We start from the raw sequence: 19020 nt of genomic DNA on the forward strand, positions 1-19020 counted from the left end.
CCTGTAACTGCTTTGAAATGGCTCTAAGGCACTTTCCAGAGTTGCTCAAATCAACAGTGCACTTTCTCAGATCAATGCTGAGCTCTTTAAACATTCCCATCGTAGTGTTTGTGGTAAGGACAGTATTGAATTCTTTAACCCTCCAGCCCTAATTAAATGAATACTATTTAGTTATTTACAAAGGTCCTAAATAAATCACAGCTTATTCAAACACTTCACACATGCAGGTAATGACCAGGACTGTCTAAACATAAAATATGAAAGAAAGAAACACACAAATAAAAATGAATATTACTGCATAATGCCCCCTTCTTTTTAAAATGAAATAAAAGTAGTGGTTAAAGTCAGAGAAAGAACAAACAAAAGAGCAGACCAAGCAAATGCACAGTAAATTGTTTGAAATGTGTTGGCATGAAATGACAGTGTGCATCTACAGTGGGTCAATCAATCAATCAATTGTCCTGTAGCGTCTTAGTGTCTGTATTTGAATATGCAACTAATCATAAGGTCCCAAACAGACTCAAATTTTCCAGATGACCCCCTTCAGGTTGTATTTCATTTTCTCCAAGTTTAAGAAAATCTCGAGTTCTTTGAATCACAGAGATGCCCCTAATTCCTTTATTAATCTGAAATCAACCTGGAAATAGGCGCACATAGATCTGCCTTATATACTGCCTTCATATGGTCAATGCAAAGTGTGTAATGAATGTTAAAGCATGAAAATGAGCCACTGAATAATGGTTATTTACAGTGAATCATGAGAATCACAAGAAAGACAAAGGCAAAGAAAAAGACAAAGAAAATACACATTTCTGGTAGAGAGAACAATGTATTCATTGGTGAGGTGGAGGTTACAAAGCACGTTTTGTATACATTCATTCACATTGTCCTCTAGTAGTGTGGGGACAGTGCATTCCATGCAGAACTACACATGTGGCAGTATTTCTATGATCAGACTTGCCAAAATGATCATGCCGATCAGTGATATCCCCAACCCTAGGATATCAATTTGATATGTGGCCGCTATCTATTTATTGAAATTTAGCAATGGTGAAAGCAGTCTGCATTATGATCGGTACTCAGAGTATATGGAGTGTAACAATTGTGTGAGAGCTGTCACTGACTTCATTTCCACATGCTCTTAATTTACACAATTCATATGTGCTGGCTGTGAAGATGTACTGGATAAACTGATTGGAGAAGGCAGAGTGTGTGTAGCAGCTATGGCGCTGTCTCCAATGCGCTCTGTGTGGCGCACAGTGTATGCCTGACAACACAGGTGTTCACTGCAGCGACTTTACACTACACAACTAGGCTCCGTGAAAACTAAAATCAGACTTATGTTATGTGTACAGTATTATTTTCTGATGATATCTGTAATCATGGATTTGTACAACTAAGGATGGTAATTTTGTGATCAAACAGACCGGCCGTCTCCACTGTACACCAGGGTTGTTGAGACAGCACTGAGGAAATATGATTTCAGACTTGAGTTGACTTATAACTTTAACATTTAAATGGTGTTAATGGATAGAAATAGATTTACTTTGCTACATGCGCAAGTACTAATGACACCGCTGGTTCAAATGTTTATGATAACTAGATCTATCAGTAATATGGGTGTAAAAATTAAATGCAACTGATATAAATTGGAAATTGTTTTTAAAGTTAAAGATATTGTAGGAGATAACTACTATAATAATTGTAATTAATGTCTGGCGATTAATAATACACTCCTAAATGGGGCACCACCTCTGTTGTTTTATCTATTTGAATAATCCAGAGGGAATTAATCAAATCCAACTGGACAAGTTTAGCATGAACAGTCAATTTCAAATCAATTCATTCATTTTCATGATCTATATTCAATCTCATGTTCTGAATTCAGTTATTTCTTAACAGAGTTACATCGGTTCTCCACATTAAAATTAAACTTGCACAGACAACGACAGACAGTTATATATGTTTATTGGCTAAATAATTCAGGGTAAATAGATAATAAATAACAACAGATAACAGAAAATGTAGAGACTGTAATGAGTAAAATGGTAAGGTTACATGACCATGGGTGGATGGTGAAATTACAGGTTGGGTATTTAGTTTTGAATAATTACGGGACTAATTTTTTAATACTAATGAGACCCTAGTCGAATTTCTCTTAAGATCAAAAGATGGGAATCAAAACTTTAAGACACCAACTCATTTTCATGGGTGTGAATCCAGCTATATGCAAGAAAATCAGCCTACTTTGTTTGGAGATGGGTGAAGTCCACAGCTTTGGTTTCCGTTGTTCTTGTCTTGATTGCGGGTTTGCAGCGCCGGTCCAATAGCCAGAGGGGAACTCGCATCTCGTCAGGTACTCTGTTGACAAGATTCTCATCTCAAGGCACAGCTGGATGTCCGCTTGAGAGCACTGGGTGCAGAGCTGGTCTTGGCTCAGGATTAATGTCTTTCTTTCGTTGGAAACCGCTTGTATGGCTTCAGAAGCAGTCAGTTACTGCAATGTCTTTATCAGTGATGATGGTCTTAATAAAGATTTCTTCTTCATTGCTTCGAGTGGTGGTTCTTAAGCTCTGACTCGTAAACTAATTCAACGTCTTGTCTAAAATAACTGGAGGATGAAATGTTGGCCTTTTGTCATTACTAAGTACAAGATGAATTCAATTCAATTCACTTCCTCTGAATCAGGTGCTGATACTTAATGGTATATTAATAACAAAATCTAAAAGGAACAAAACTTTGTTCTGTTAAACCTTTATCAAAATTGAAGGTACTTAGAAGTTCTTCAGTATCGCAAATTAGAAATTGAGAACATTTCAACAAGTGGTTGATATTTGCGGAGATCATTAGTCTTGGAGCATCTCGCAAAAGTAAGAAAGTAAAGGATGAAAATTTCAGAAGAAGAGAGCGAGAGAGAGCAAAGTCTCTATTTATTATTCAGTCTAGCAGGTGGATCTAAAGGAGGCGGAATAACTGCTTCACTTCCTCTGACGATATTATATGTTTAAACTCACAGGACTTAATTCAACTTATACTATTGTTTTTATTGTGTTTCACCTTCCCCAGAATTTCACCATGGCTTAATAGGTGGCCTTTGTCTACATGAAATAATATGACAGAACGGAAATCACTTCAGCTAAAAAGAAAAGTAAAAGTTCATCAAAACATCAAACATACTTGAATATACATTAGAAATGATGATGTGTACATATTTGTTCTAGTTCTAGCTTAATACTTGTTACAAAAAAAAATATGTCAGAGATATTTACTAGTAAGATAAACAAAACTTATCAAATAAAGATTTCTTGAAAGTCTGTTCCTATCACACCGGGACTCACCAAAAGGTGACACTGTTGATCTTGGTTCACTTACCTCATAGAGAAATGTGGAAAACATCAGTTTTATTGATTTTCTCTATTGTTTGCTAATCTGTTAACATTAAGAAGATAAGATTCTGGTCTAATGGTTATTTAAAACTTGTTGGAAATCCGGATGAGCACAAACCCATTGTAGATTGGAAAGTCACAGCTCTTAGGGAAAGGGGGAAAAAAAGGGAAGGGGAAGGGCAAGATTAGGCCCTAAGAGTACTGGTTCTCTGGAGAAGGTATCTGTAGATTTCAAAGGGACAGAGACATAGACCAGCAGCCACTGTTGCCATATAGACAATTGCAAGGACACTCAATTATCAACACATCTTCATGAAAAAACAGTTCTCCGTCTTCCCCCAGATGGTGAGAGCCTGGATTTCCTGAGTGTTGAGCCTCAATTGACCTGAGAGAAAGGAGAATACATCTGTCCCGGGCAGGGGGTTATCCAGTTGTAAATTAAAGGGAAAAATCTCCAGCATATTAAAACCTGTGCAGGCAGACAATGAAGATACTAGTAAGGCTAGCACTAGCAATTAAACACTTTTTCCAGCCACAATTTAGCCACAACTTGGCGAGGTCTAAGGTAATCACAACTTCTAAAGCCTGTTTTATTGCTAAGGACTTTTATGACCTGTCTGCTTTTTAGCATGTTTCCATCACCAGCTGTATTCTGTGACTGATTGTAGTACTGCACACTGTTAACTGTTATTGTCTACTGAAATTATGCACTGAATTGAACCATAGTGCACACGGTTTACTGTCTACTGACAGTTGGTGCACAGTATTTAATTAATCCAACTTTTGAGTTTGTCAGTAGTAAACATTTGTCTGATTGATAATCATAGGAGTCAGGGACATCCAGTTCAGAGAGGCCCAGTACAGACAGATCCAAGTAAGAGACCCCTGATCACGGAGATCCAGACAGGATAGTTGTTCCTCAGGTCCACGATGAGACAACTGGTGTGTTTTTTTTTTACATAGTCTAAGCAGATTAAGATGAAGATAAACATAGTAGTAAGGGAAATACAGACAATTCCCTGGTAGTTAATGAAATGTGTGTTTGAAAGTAAAAAATGCCACTTTCATAGAATTGGCCAATTCTAAATTAGAATAGAAAATTGAATTGCGTTGAATCGAATTGTATTGTATCAATAATAGGATACTAGGATACGTATAGGATCGTCTTACACAGGAGAGATGCCCGCCCCTAGTGAATAACTGTGATATGAAGTGAAATCATTTGTGAGATGTATCATCATGCATAGATGCATGCTTCTCAAGTTTAATTTCTACAATCTTTTTCAATTCACCACCTCACCGTTTGTGTCACCAATTCCTCTTGCCTAACTGTTTATTTTTCAAAAACTAGAGAAAATTTCAGATGAACATTTATTACCCAGGAATTTGCACTTACACTGATGATCTATCCATATGACCTATTCATTTTCAACCTACGTTTGTATCATTATAATCAGCACTCTTGTCTATTGTTTGATGTCCTATGTTCCCTGCTTTCCTTACTGTAACTCCAGCAGTTTCTCATGTTTGTCTGACCTGCCTTCAGTCTGTCTGGGTTCTGCTTCAAGATCTAGACCTCCTCCTGACCTGCAGCTCTCTGCTTTGTGTCTTTTTCCTCTCTCCTTTTTCCCCGTTTGTTTTATCATTCCAATTCTGGACTTCTTTTCTTTGTTGTTTGGTTTTCAATCCCACCTCTGGGCCACTGCAGGGCTTTGGGTTTGTAACATTTGAAACGAGTGCAGATGCAGACCGTGCACGGGAGAAACTAAATGGTACAATCGTAGAGGGACGCAAAATAGAGGTGCCTTCCTTTTCCTGTCTCTCCTTATCTCCTGTTCCCCCTCTTCTGTTATTCCCCTCCTCTTCCCCTTGAATTTCTCTTTTCTTTCTGTGCCTGCCTGATGTTTTCTGCAATACTCCCTCTTTTCCCCCCTCTTCCTTCATCCATTTCCTCTCTCTCACCTGCCTGCTGCACCTTGAACGCTGCATGCTGAACCCTGATCAGTAAGTGTGTGTGACAAAGAGAAATACAGACCTATTCAGGAGTGTGCTAGTGTATTGCAGTGTGTTGACAGAAATTATGAATTATTCTTCTTCCTTATGATGGATTGTGTCATGTCTGTTTGTCTCTGTGGTTTTGCATGAGGTCATGGTGTGTTTGACTTGAGTTAGAACTACCATGTTTTAAAATAGTTCTTTCCAAATGACCTACAGTGATCTGCCGGTTCACAGCTTGTCAAAACTTTTTGTCCTGGGACCTTAGCAGTTAATGTCCAATTTTGATGTCATCATCATCTTGCATGGAGATATATTTATCCCATCTTTGAATCATTCTTCTTACTCTTTCAACTGTAACTCAATAGGGTTAATCAAATAAAATAATCTTGAAGGTGTCTTTTTTTTTTTTTAACTCTATCAAAGGATTTCTCCCTTGACAACTATTTACTTAGAAAACTATAAACTCATATTCAGTAACCTTGTCTCTAATATTATTACGACTATGCTCCCTGTTTATAATTTTTGAAAGAAATGTAAATGCTGCTTCTGTTTTTTTGGGTGAGAACAAGGTGGTTAGTGGGTGAACAATTCACAGGACTTTGACTCTGGAAACCAGGGTTCTGTATGTGGTTAGGTTCACCCTACAAAACCATTTTGCTTCAGCTCACACAGAGATTGTGGTTTGTTTAATCACGTCTCATTCCTAAATGTTTCCATATTTAGCATTTATAATTGTTTCCACTTATTACTAACAAAGAATTATATGTGGGCAGCACTACATTTCTTCCCAAGTTCATTTGCTGTATAAGTATAATGTGCTGTACGTAAGTGTAATTTCTTAACAGTGTGTGCAAAATTGATTCTGCTAGGCCTTTCCAACCTGTTACATAGTCATGTATAAGTAATAACTAGCTGTGAGCCACTTTTGCAAAATTGTTATTAAATGACAATCCTGTTGAAATAAAGTGTGCTCCAAGTGTACTTGCCAGGATAGTATCTATAATATTATGGCTACACATGAATACAAGCAAACCCAACACATTATATTTCATGACATCAACTCCCAACAGTAAGTCTCTTTTCTGGTAATATACTAGCAATTGTAACCCAGTTTTGACTTTAAGCCACCATTTCAACTGCCAATCACCAAAATCAGGCACATGGGAAAGTTGGACTATTGCATGCAGCACAATAGTGAGTAGTGAGGGAACTGTGAAGGAGCTGTGTGTGCATGAAAAAAAAAACATTGTTGATAGGTTTTACTTTTTTTTTGCTATTGTGGACTCTTAATATCTGAAACTGAACTTATTGAAATCTTGTTTATTTTTTAGGGGTTACAAACTACCATATCTGTGCGCATTTGTTCCAGTTTTTATATGCTGTTTAAATCTTTTCTAACTTGAATGTGTTGCAACATCAGACTTCTGACTCACTGCATGTGTAAGATCTGATGTTACTGTGTTGTTGTTCCTGGAACATTGCCATTTGTAATGCCATCGCTTTGCCACTCTGGAAAAAGACCAGAAAATGACACACATGGGAGGCATTAGTCTTTGTAACACATGATTAATGGTGTGAAAGGGTCTACCTGTTTTTTTTGTTTTGTTTTTTTTGTTTTTTGCTTTTTTGCTTATACCTAAACAAACAGCAAAAACAGAGCTTAAAAAAATGGCAAAAAAAAAAAACATAGCAGAGAAGATAGATGGTTTAAAAGAAGAGTAAAGGTATCCATCTATGTCTAAGTGGAACAACCGTCTTTGAACAGAGGAGGTGGTCTAGGACATTACTTATCACCCACCTATAATGCTGTACTGAGTTCTCTCCTCAGACAGCTTAACAACCATTCACACCTGGGCTCAGCTAACCTTAGCAAACCCCCAGGAAGGCCGGTTGGGTCAACGGCCGACATGTGGCCCTTACAACGTTGAAACTCATGGTGTCCTTGATGACTCTTTAAGGACACTCCTGCAGTTCTAACTAACTGGAGGGAAGTTGAAGGCTTTTAAACTCTGTGTAGAAACTTGCTGGATGAGAGGTGAAGTCCAACTGACTACGATACGGCACCTAGAATAAGCATGACCTGGATGACTGAGAACCTTCACCAACATTAATTATGGTGTTCCGGGAATGATATCTACACAGTGATATTAGATAAACCCACGGCATGGTCTCATTGCTGAAACTGTAAAATAATAGCATGGCATTAAGAATGGTTGCGATGTGGATTGTTCACAGCATTTACAGTTTCTATGTGTGTGTGTGTGTGTGTGTGTGTGTGTGTGTGTGTGTGTGTGTAAATGTGTGAGCATGTGTGTTTGCTCTCATACTAACCACTGTCCATCTGCTGACAGGTCAACAATGCCACCGCCAGAGTAATGACCAACAAAAAGGTGGCGAACCCCTACACAAATGGTAAGACATCAACCTTATTTCCATTTCTTCCAGGCTTTTTTTTTTTTTTTAGGAGTGTGAATCTCTCACTTAGATTATTTGATAGATATCTAGCTACATGGGCTATAATACGATGAAGGAACTTTTTTTTTTTTTTTTCTTTTTCAAAGAATCATTTGGCCTTTGTATGGCTCTATTGATAATGATAGCAACACCTTCAAAAGCAGACAGGTTATAAACGTCCTAAATGATAAAACAGGCTCTTGGTGTTGTGATTACCTTAGACCTCACTGATTTATGGCTGGAAAAAGTGTTTAATCTCTGTTCCTTTGTCTCGTCTATTTTTGTTAGTGGCAGCTCCACTATCATCCTCATCATCTGCACAGGTTTCATCATGCCATCTCACTAGGCGACTGCTAATTGTCATGCTACTTCTAAACTTAAACACTGCTCTATAGAGCTTACAAATAGCCTCGTTTTTGTCCAACACTCAGTCCTTCTTATAAAATCAGAATCTCTTCCACTCTTTAGATTTGATGGTGCATTGTAAATCCCGTTGGCATTGTCGGACATGTGGATTTTGTTTCCTAGGCAATGCTATACTAACATTCCTGTTCCTCATCTTGTGAGATTCTCTCCCCGAGCTTTGAACTTTTACAACCAATTCTTAACTTGAAAATCAGGCCATCAACCGGTGGACAATATGTTTAGATCGACCCAGAGGTCGGCATATCTTTGTAGTCGTATCTTAAACTTTCAAACTGATTTCCGATTCATAATAATTTTAATTTTAACACCCTATTTTTTGGATATTTTCTGATTGGGGCTTTCCTTTTGTTCCTCTCCAGTTTGCTTGCCCATCATTCCATTTCACTACCAGTATCAAAGTTGGCTGTATTACAGAGCAACAGAGTTTATGGTTATATTTATGAAAAGAAATGTAAATCATCATGTTTTACAGTTTTGTATTGTAAATTAGAAGCAAACTAATATGTAGCTACAAAACAAAATGAGGCAGCAAATTCTGCCTACACAATAAGAGTTGTTCGCATTCGATTATTGAAACCAATATTTGTCAAAGAGGCAGGCTTGATTTGCAGTATCTTTCAAATAGTGAAGTTATTCTTTTCTTATTCAGCGGGGAGTGGTGTTAAAAGGGTAAAAGGAAAAGGGTGACTGAGAAAGAAGCAGATTGGAGATTGACAGAGGATTTAAAGTTAGAGGAGGGTAATTTGGTGGTTAGGTGAGAGAGTGAATGGGTAAATAAATAGAGCCAATAAAAAGAGCCAGGAGTCATTCGTAAAGAGGGATGGAAGAACCCTTAGGGTGTGTATGTCTCCTCCATCTCTCTCACAGACTCATTCGGTTGGAAGGAATGAAAGAGTGGTGGAAGGAGAAAGGGAGAGAGCGATGGAGACTCTGAAAAGTAAAACAGGGAAGAAGGGGAGGGAATGGATGATCGAGGAAAAGAATTGAATGGCCAGGACTGGTCAGCACCTCTCTTCCACACGCACACACACACACACACACACACACACTCACACACACACCCACCACCTTCCTGTTTGAGGGTGCAGAGAAAGAGAGAATGAGCCCTGAAGGGTTTTCTATTTGTCACTGTCAGCAGGCTGTAAGCACAAACACAGACAAAGCTACACACACACAGACACACACTTCATCTCTCTTTCTCTCCTCCTCCGCTCTCTCTTTCCGAGTTCTATTCAATGTGCTTTGTTGGCTTCAGCAGTGGTTGAGCAGATTTTTGCCAAACACCAAAAATAGATTAAATAATGGAGAAGAAGAACCGCATAAGTGCTCAACAATTAACATTTCTTTAGACTGCACATTTGGGATACTAACAACAATGAAAAGAATAAGAAATATAGCCAAAAACAGCACTTCATGGGTACAAGCCATTTTGCGCTCAATGATCTAGAAAATAAGTGATTCTTCCTATCATCATAAATCTTGGTATATATATTCAGGCCGTGTTTGTAAATAAGTCTACATATTTATAACACATAATCACCTACAAAGAAAGACAGAGAAAGACACCACGTTGGAAATATCCAGTCATAACCATATTACCGACATGGACAAATTATGTGTGAGTGTAGAAGGGTTGGCCCGGTAAAGGGAACAAAAGGTGCTTTTAAAAACTGATTTTAATGGTGGCTGGTATTTTAAACTACTGCCAATGCTGTTCTGTCTCAGATGTCATTAGGTGACAGCCATCAGTTGTGCCCCGCTTTTCATTTTCACTGTTGGCATGCACAGGAAATTTCACATGCATGTTTTGTATGAAATGCATCGCAGGCTAACCAGTGGCTTGGGCACCAACTACTGATCACCTTGGTGGCTCTTAAACTGTCCGTTTTTCTCAGATGGGGCTTAGCCATGCATTTACTGGCCGGGTTTGTTTCGGCACATCAGCCAAACAAGGCAGGGATTGCATTGCATTTTAACAGGGCTGCCTGCTTGAAGGTCTTTAACTAGTTACTTGCTTGTTTTGATTAGTGGTCAAAGGAGTGTCTCTAAGTAGTCTGCCTTCCTGCAGGATTATCAAGATGTAGCCACTAACGAGGCTCCACTAATTTGGTTATAAACATGTTTTATTACCCATACATTCTTCACAAAAAGTTCCTATTTTGTGGTTATTTTAATTAAAGCTTTTATTATGAAGCAGCATAATCAGAAAAGGGTTGGTTACCGGCAGTACCTTAACAACACTCATGAAAGAGCAAACAGCAGAAACATGGTCAAAGTACAGATAAGGACACAGAGGAGAAACTAATGTGGTAGTTTCATAAAAACGTGAATTGTGTATGTAGTGTATTTGAAAAATGCAAGACATGACTTACAGCCAGCAAGGGTTTCATAAAATCTTACAAAAGACATCTTGTATTGAATGTTTGATGGAAGCATTTCAAAAGGGAAAAGATAATAGTATGGTGATTCTTTGGAGAAGGTTTTTTTAAGGTAAGCAGTGCCATTACTCACCCTGTTGTATGTGTGTTTGCATCTTCTGTGCAGGCTGGAAGCTGAATCCAGTAGTTGGAGCAGTATATGGACCTGAATTTTATGCAGGTAAAGAGGAACATGTACTGTACAGTAAAATTCAAATTTATTCTAACCAGCCTATATATATATATATATATATAGACACAGGCTGGTTAGAATAAATTAGGATTTTAGGATAAATTAGGATTATATATATTCATATATGTTCACTTTGTGCATTGGATCCATCCAGAAACAGATCACAGATTTACATGATTCCAGATGTGCATTCCAGGCAGCTTGGTGTCATTTAGTAGTAGTGCTCTAGAACTGTCCACTGCCCTTAACTTCCCTCCTTTTGGCCTGTTAGTCTGAAATAAGTTCATTCCCAGACAGCTTTACAGCACTCTTCTAAATGACTACCCTGACTGATAGGCCATCCATCTCCTTTATTTCTCGTTCCCTCTATTCTTGCTTTTCTGCCTCTGTCCCTCCATCCTGCCATCATTCCCTTCACCCTCAACCGAACCAAATAACTTCAGATGGTCTCCAAACCCTTACTCACAGTCCCGTGATACACTGCTTGTGTATATATCTGTATGTGGTTGCTGGTGTGTCTGCATGTGTGTTGTGTGATGTGTGCTTATGTTGTGAGATACATAGACATATTCAGGAATTTATATTCCGATCACATATTTTTAGAGGCTGCTTACGTAAAGAAAAACATCTCTGTCCAACATACTCACATGCCTGTCAGTCTAACACTAGTCTAAGTTTGTATCCTTATTCCTAAACTTTAAGTCACTTTACATATACAGCCACTACTACTTAATTACCAAATCAAGCCATTTACCTAATTAGGGATATCTGGCAGGCAGTAGAGCAGCTGCCCATCTAATCTGAGGGTTAGTGATTCCATACCTAGCCCCTGCAGTCTTTATGTTGAATTGTCCTCTGGCAAGTAACTGAACCCCAATTTTGCTCCCGGTAGTTCCTCCATCTGTGTGTGTGCTCCCTCTCTCTCACTCTCATATACACACACACACACACACACACACACACAGAGTCAATTCTGAGTGTCCCACGAGTTATGCTGCCTCTTGCTCATATTGAAGTGGGTGTCAATGCTTACAATGCCAATGAGGCATACCTATCCTTCTGGTCATGAAAAGATAAAAACACCAGCCGAACTTGCAGTGTCAAATAACCATACGTTTGCAGTCCAGTTCTGTCTGCCTGACCGTCCTGCTAGCCTTGCTTAAAAGCCACTTCCAGTGGTGTTCTGTGACTGTCAGCCTGAATTGTGAAACTGAAATGCGACTCATATTATGTTTTACATTTGCACAATGCCAGTAGGGCCAGGTGTACACATGTTGCATGAAATAAACCTTGTGTTTTCTGGCAGCAACCTCAACCAGACACACCAGATAATATATAGCGAACATTGTAGTACTCACAGGGGCATATCGTTTAAAACAAGACCCTGATTATCTCTCTTAGTCAAGGTTTTGGTACAATACAAGACTCATGCAAGATTAAAAGCAATATTGACATTGACTATAGCTTATTGCACAGGTCACTCATAGGCGGAATACTGTCCCACTCCAGACCCTTTCCCAACTGGACACAGACCTATAATTAATACAATATTGAGAATTACTACGTTTTGATGGCCGCAGCTTTTCCAGCCTTTGCAGCACTGGTTCATTGGCCACTTGAAACTAACAAACCAATTGCATGCATTGTAAATCATCTCACATGACACTACTACTACTGCCAATCAAATCAGCACATTCAAACAAGCAGGTTGACCTGAGTGAATGAAAAAATACAGACTGACAGAGAACAATTTAGGAGGCATATGCAAGTCAGAGATATTTCACATGGCGTGCACTAAAAAGAGAAAAGTTGACAAAAACAGCATTAAATCAAGAATGGCCTCTTAGGTGTTAAATTTCCAGTGGGCAGTTCAAAATCAGTCAGTCTCATATATTCCAAGACCAATTATCAAAAGCAGCAATGTTAAGGGCCACTATGTGAGGATACATACCCACTCAAATCTATCAGCACTATCAAAACAAAATATCATGGTAGCTACACATATGAGGCTGGCCCCAACATCATTCAAGCACAGTTACAATCCTGGCAGGTAAAGCTGGAGCTTTATTTTCTCACTGAACAACTGAAAGTGGAAGAAAGACAATTCAGTTTATGACAATTTATGATTTCTGCATGTCCACTTTTAGTAGCAGTCAGCACTGAGATTTTGCATTGATAACAAAAAAAAAGACTTATTTAAGCTAAAGCAAAATTTGTTTTCAGATTTCGGGTGCAGAATGTATGGCTCAAAGAGGGAGATAACTGTGGCAACTGGTCATAAGAGGGTGCTTTCCCCCTATTTTTGCATGTAGAAGACTCGCATAGACCTTATTTTATAAATGAGCAATGTAAATACAATATAGTTAGTGGGTAATATGTCAAACATGCAAGACAATTTTCACATAAAAATGTTCTATGTTATACAAAGAGAGAAATACTGTATTTCTGGCCCTTCTGATTTCAATTTTAATTTTTTTTATTTTGTGACAATGCTTTTCTTATGGTCTGGTTATGTTTTCATTAAAAAAAAAAAAATTAAAAAAACCTATATATTTTTAGGAATTACCAACAATCTCACACATGTTGTATTACTCTTGTGGTCTTTATAATGAAATCACTTAACATTTTGCTTATGTGAAAATGTTTAAAATGTTACCCAGAGGGGCATTTATAAACTTAACTGTAAATAATTTATGACTAAGGAATTGTATTATTCTTTTGAATAACATTGGAACCACTACTTCTGTGTTAAAGGTCTTTGCATTTGATTTTTAATTGCAAAGCACTGTTTCAATATTTCAATATGAGCTCTAAAGAGTATTCATTGATCATCCTTCTCGTGAAAATTAGAGACAGTTGAGAATATTACTGCAATCATGGTTTACAGGTACCTGTGCAGGCGCTATTGTCAGTGGTCACAGTTGTGTTTTATGTTTGCACATAATGATAGCTGTTCTGATGCTGATGAATTGGTTTAACTGCGTTGTGCCCCTTGTGTCTGTTCTTCCTGGTCTTACGAATTGTGGAGCTGGCACTAGTATTAATATACAAGATTGTTTCCACATCCAATTTTATGTATAACTGTAGGAGTGGAAACAAACCTGTGTCCACAATGACTGAGATCTAGAAAACAGATTCATGTGTTCACACAGCTTTATAAAAAAAAAAAAATAAGGGATGCAAATGTATATTTCTATCTTTGTGCACACATAAATTGTTTGTCGTAAATCAGCACAGAGGTCTGTATGTCTTGTTTCATCATGACCATGAAGATATTAGAAAATACACTCATGCTCATACGTACTTATGTTGGCTTTCCAATTTATAGGAGACTAATGTGTGGTGCCATGGGTTAGCGGTCTTACACCCACTACGAACATTTGACTGCACAGCACCGTATGTCTTCCTTTCTCCCAGTAGGAGGGAGGGAAGGAAAACCATTAACAGAACAGGGAAAATCAGCCATGCCTGTATTTTATCCTACCTGTGCATTTTTCCATTGATACCAACTTCTAACTACATAGATTTTTCTTATGCCTCAGTATTCATTCAACCATGCTAATACAGTATATTTCACAGTATATCAACAATCCCCACTTGCATTTCGCTCCTCCGGCTTTCCTTGAGGCATTTCTAATTCTCACTTCCTTCTCTTGTCTCTATGCACTCTTCTCACCTCCACTGTATGAAAAATGAAAAATTCCCACCTACAGTCAAAGAGCATGGGATTGGGATTTCTTCTGAAATAATGATGAGTGCAGTTAAAGTTTTGTGTGGCTGTAAAGCAGGATGTAAAGTGAGTCTTAAGGGAAATTAATCACCCTTAATCAGACAGCTTTCCCAGCACCCATCAGCTGGATCGACCTCCATAAATCCTGGACAGCTGACAGTGCACTCCATCTCCATTGCTGGGGTTGGCTAGGAGACCTGTTCCTTGGTCTTTGTCACATTGAGCTGTTGATGGTTCCGCTCACACTATGTGACAAAGTTGTCCACAGTATTCTTGTCCTCACTTGTCCTGTGCTCGCCAGCTTGCACAGGTGGGCGCTAACATGGTTGAGCAGGTAGACAATGGCATCATCTACAACTCCACATTGGGGCTGATAAGCAAACTGCATGGGGTCCAAGAATGGTTTGACCAAGGGCCGGAGCTGTTCCAAGACAAGTCTCTCCAGGGTCTTGATGTAGAGGGTCAGTGCCACAGGTCCGGACAAGGCAGGACGTCCTTCACATCACAGGGAACCTCTGTAGACTCAGGTTCATGCTGAAGACATGGTGAAATACTCCACATAGCTGTGGGGCACAGGTTTTGAGCACCCTGGGGCTGACACCATCAGGACCCACTTCCTTGCCCAAGTGGCGTCTCACCAGCTGTCTCCTCTCCAAGATCAAATCTGTTAAAAAATGGATTGAGTCTGTTGGCCTCATCCACGCTGCCTCCACTCATCTATCGCAAGCTCTCCTGAATCCAGTGATAGTCCTCATTCCTCTCCAGATATCTCTTGTGTTGTTCTGCTGAAGTTTCCACTCCAGCTTCCTCCTGTAGTTTCTTTAGCCTCCTTGATCTTCACCTTTAGGTGTCCCTGTATTGTTCTCACCTCCTCTCTTTTGCCAGCTCTGAAAACCCACTTCTTTTCATTGAGGATTTCTTTGATGTCCTTTGTTACCCACAGCTTGCTATTCGTGTAACATTGTACAGTCTCAGCTGGAACAGTGGAGTCTACACAAAAGATGATATAATCTGTGATACACTCTGTGAGCCCATCAATGTCCTCTCCATGCAGCTCACAAAGTGACTGCTAGTCCATGACCTCAAAACATCCCTGAAGTGACTGTATCAGTGGAGGGGGGTGATATAATTGCTTGCAACAAACGATGCCACATTTTAGGGCCAACAATTGAAAATTCTCAGTAACCTCTGGTTTTAAGCAGGGTGCATGGAGTGGAGAGCAGCAACTGGTCAGCAGATTGCATTTTGCAGATTGCTACTGCCTTTTGAACCAGCTGCAGGTGTGATAGGGCTGACTGACTGATTCATATATAGATAGATTGCATAATCAAGGCGAGAGCAAATGAAAGCATCAGCTGAAGTTTCAGTGTCTTTAACCGATGGGACCAGAATCAAATATGACTCCAAGATTTTTTGCATGGGACTTTAAATTTGATCACAAGAGCTTAATAGATGTAGAATTGTCTGCATGGCCTAAAATTAGTACCTCAGTTTTGATCTGGTTGAGCCGAATAAAGGTTTTTACCATCAATGATTTCACAACATGAATAGAATTTAAAAGGGAGTTAACAATAATAGCAGATATTATATCCTTTGAAAATAGACCAAAGGAAGCATCTACAATTAGAATAAAATAGGGCCTTAAATGGAACCTGGTGGTAAGTCACAGGAGATGCGAGCAGGAGAAGAGGACGCATTACCAATTTTAGTAGGCAGTATAGTGTCGGCAAAAATCATAGCGTGGGCACAGAGAAAATTAGGTGGGCCTACTTAACCCAAAACTAGGTTCTTACTAGGTTTTAAAACACATTTTAACTAAAATAGGACATTACAACTATTTCAACAATTCAACTACTGCCTGAATGCACATCAGTTTAATTACACAAGCCACATCCTAGGTAATGTTACAGGCACAAAGAGGAATATTGGAAGCGTCACATAGCAACCATATAGCGACTGTATAACCACATGCACTACCCATACAAGTGGGCAAGCACACACACAGTGCACACTTTTGAGTGCACAAATGGGGTTACCTGTGCTTTGGAATGGAGGCATGGTTTCGTTGGAGAATCGGGAGCTAACTCTCACAATGCTGCTGCTGAAAGGAAGAGGACTGAATTAGCAGTCATGCACATGTCATGACTTTGGACTGGCTTAGGAGAAACTGATGTCTAAGATGGATGAACTTTTGTTCATGCAAAGATTTTTTTTTTTTTTTTCCTATCTGATGTGTTTTTGAGCACTTGCACATAGAAAGCAAATGTTTCATTGTGGTCAGGTGGAACTTTGTGGAAACACAAAGGGCTTCATGGACACCGTACATTTGTGGAAGTTGCCATAGTGTAATGTAGCCGGGTGGAACTGATGCAGGTGTGTGGTCTAGTCAGACCTGTGAATCAGTACAGATGGGTGATTACGACATAAAAGGCAATTGTTGGCAACCCATGCGGGCGATTCTCGGCTTTGTTTTTCCACGGAGGGCTGGCACACTGCCTGTTGTGTGCTCCATGGGTGAACAAAGTTGGCTGACTGGGACTGCGGTGAGTCTCGCTTTGTGGGTACAAATTAACTATGTGTGTTAATGTTGTGGCATCCTGGGTGCGCTTCATGAGAGTCAAATTAATTAATCTGTTCTTAGGAAGTCCCAGTGTCAGGGAGGCGTACTAATCAGGAGGCATAATCATAATAATAATTAACTGTAATATCATTATATTACAGGGATGTCAAATCACAACTCAAGAGAATGGTGGACCTATTGATTGTTTATCTTTGTCATTACAGTGTAATATATGACCAATGTCACAAAATTATAGAGACGAGATGACAAAGGTGACTTGGGATGAGTGCCCTCCCTGCACAGAAAGACTGCTGTCAATGAGCGATGGACAGGGAACTGAATCTGTTAGATAGATCAATGCTGTCTTCAAATCCACCAGGTGACTTTGATAAAACAGTAATCTTACTTTGCCTACAAGGTAACAAGGTTATCTGCAGCTGCTTCCATCAGTTAGCTTTTAACTGGGGTGCTGTCATGGATCCCTGCCATTATCTGGTGAACAAGACTTCTCTGTACCTGTCAGCTAGCAAGTCAGTGCTGGGACCCTGTTGAAACTGTGCAAGCTGTTTTTTGTAGTTTTTGTACCAGTCCCCGTTTCATTTGGTTTAAGTTGCATTTTAAATCGCATATTGGAGCATGCTATCACAAATTTCCCATTGCTGCCAGTGTGAATGGTTTTGAAGCAACATATTGGCGGGTAAGCATTTTGCTTATTTGTGTTTTTGATTCATGACGTTACAGATGTGGGAGGGCCGCAAGGACAAAAAAAAGTCAAATTTCACCCTCAAAAGAGTATGGTGTATCCTGAAACCAGGCTGAAATTTGTCCACCATGCATAATTTGTCTAAATAGGGGAAAAAAAGAAGAAAAAAAAACAACCTTTTTCTAGGATTTTGGATAAAAATGAAAGCTTTGTTTAGATGGTAATTATCAGAAACAGACAGATGTAAATTAGCTTTTCAGATCAGACTGTGAATGTCTTTAAAGCATTGTTAAATCGGGATGGGACATAGCCATTCACCAAATGGTGAACTTGATCTCTTAATTATTGAGATTCATCTTGTGCTTAGAGTGCAGTCAGAAGTAAAAATGCATCTGGGAGAACATGGCTGCTTCCATCATTGGTCGTCATGCACTAAAGCCCTTTTCTGGTCAAAATGAGTATTACAGAAACAAACACTTTATACTTATGTAGCCCTTTCCAGGCTACCATGAGTTCTTCTTGTATAAACCACGCACACAGCGCTGGGGTTTAAGCCTCTTTTATTGCTTAACCCCACCAAACACAATAATGCAGACACAGGGATTGTGCGCAGCTTGTGCGTTTCATCTTGCTCTCCAGGGCATCTCTCATACCTCCTCCATCTGAGATCCAGCACGCTACTATATATATAAGGGAGAGAGTGATTAGTAACTGGGTGCCAGTCCTGCCAATCACTTACCTGGCACTGCTCTCCTGAGCCCTCTCCACCTCTCTCTCTCTCTCTCTCTCTCTCCCGCAGCCATGCCTTGACCACACTCACCTCAACAACTCATACTTAAATTGGCCTTACTTTCCTCTCGAAAAAAAACAAATGTTTTCAATTCCACACACAGAAAAAGAACAAATCTTCTAAATGGTGAAATGGTTTCACACATGATGGTTTTCACACATGAAAAAAAGTTACAGTCAGAAGAATAAATCATTTAGATCATAAAACGGATCACCAGAAAATCACATTCTGGATATTTAGCAGAATGATTATAAAAAAGTTAAACATCCATCATTCCAATCACACCACGTTATCATTGTCAGGTAACAAGGTGTACTGTTTTCGTTTTTAGATGGGTAAAACCACAACCCAGCACATAGCTTT

The 19020-nt window shown here is 39.2% G+C and overlaps 1 protein-coding gene across 5 annotated transcripts in view; it reads left to right on the forward strand.

Annotated features, from left to right (window-relative positions):
- The window catches only part of LOC119009647 (RNA binding protein fox-1 homolog 3-like), a 504213-nt gene that overhangs the window by 456693 nt on the left and 28500 nt on the right, over positions 1-19020 (forward strand). For 3 of the 5 annotated variants that reach the window (XM_037081113.1, XM_037081114.1, XM_037081115.1), the window contains 3 exons: positions 5095-5187; positions 7736-7796; positions 10809-10862. In XM_037081113.1, coding sequence (XP_036937008.1) covers positions 5095-5187; positions 7736-7796; positions 10809-10862 — 208 coding nt within the window. The remainder of the gene's footprint in view (positions 1-5094; positions 5188-7735; positions 7797-10808; positions 10863-19020) is intronic. The other 2 variants (XM_037081116.1, XM_037081117.1) reach the window with 1 other exon arrangement.

Source organism: Acanthopagrus latus, chromosome 20 (genome assembly GCF_904848185.1).
Source record: "Acanthopagrus latus isolate v.2019 chromosome 20, fAcaLat1.1, whole genome shotgun sequence".
Lineage (NCBI taxonomy): Eukaryota > Metazoa > Chordata > Actinopteri > Spariformes > Sparidae > Acanthopagrus > Acanthopagrus latus.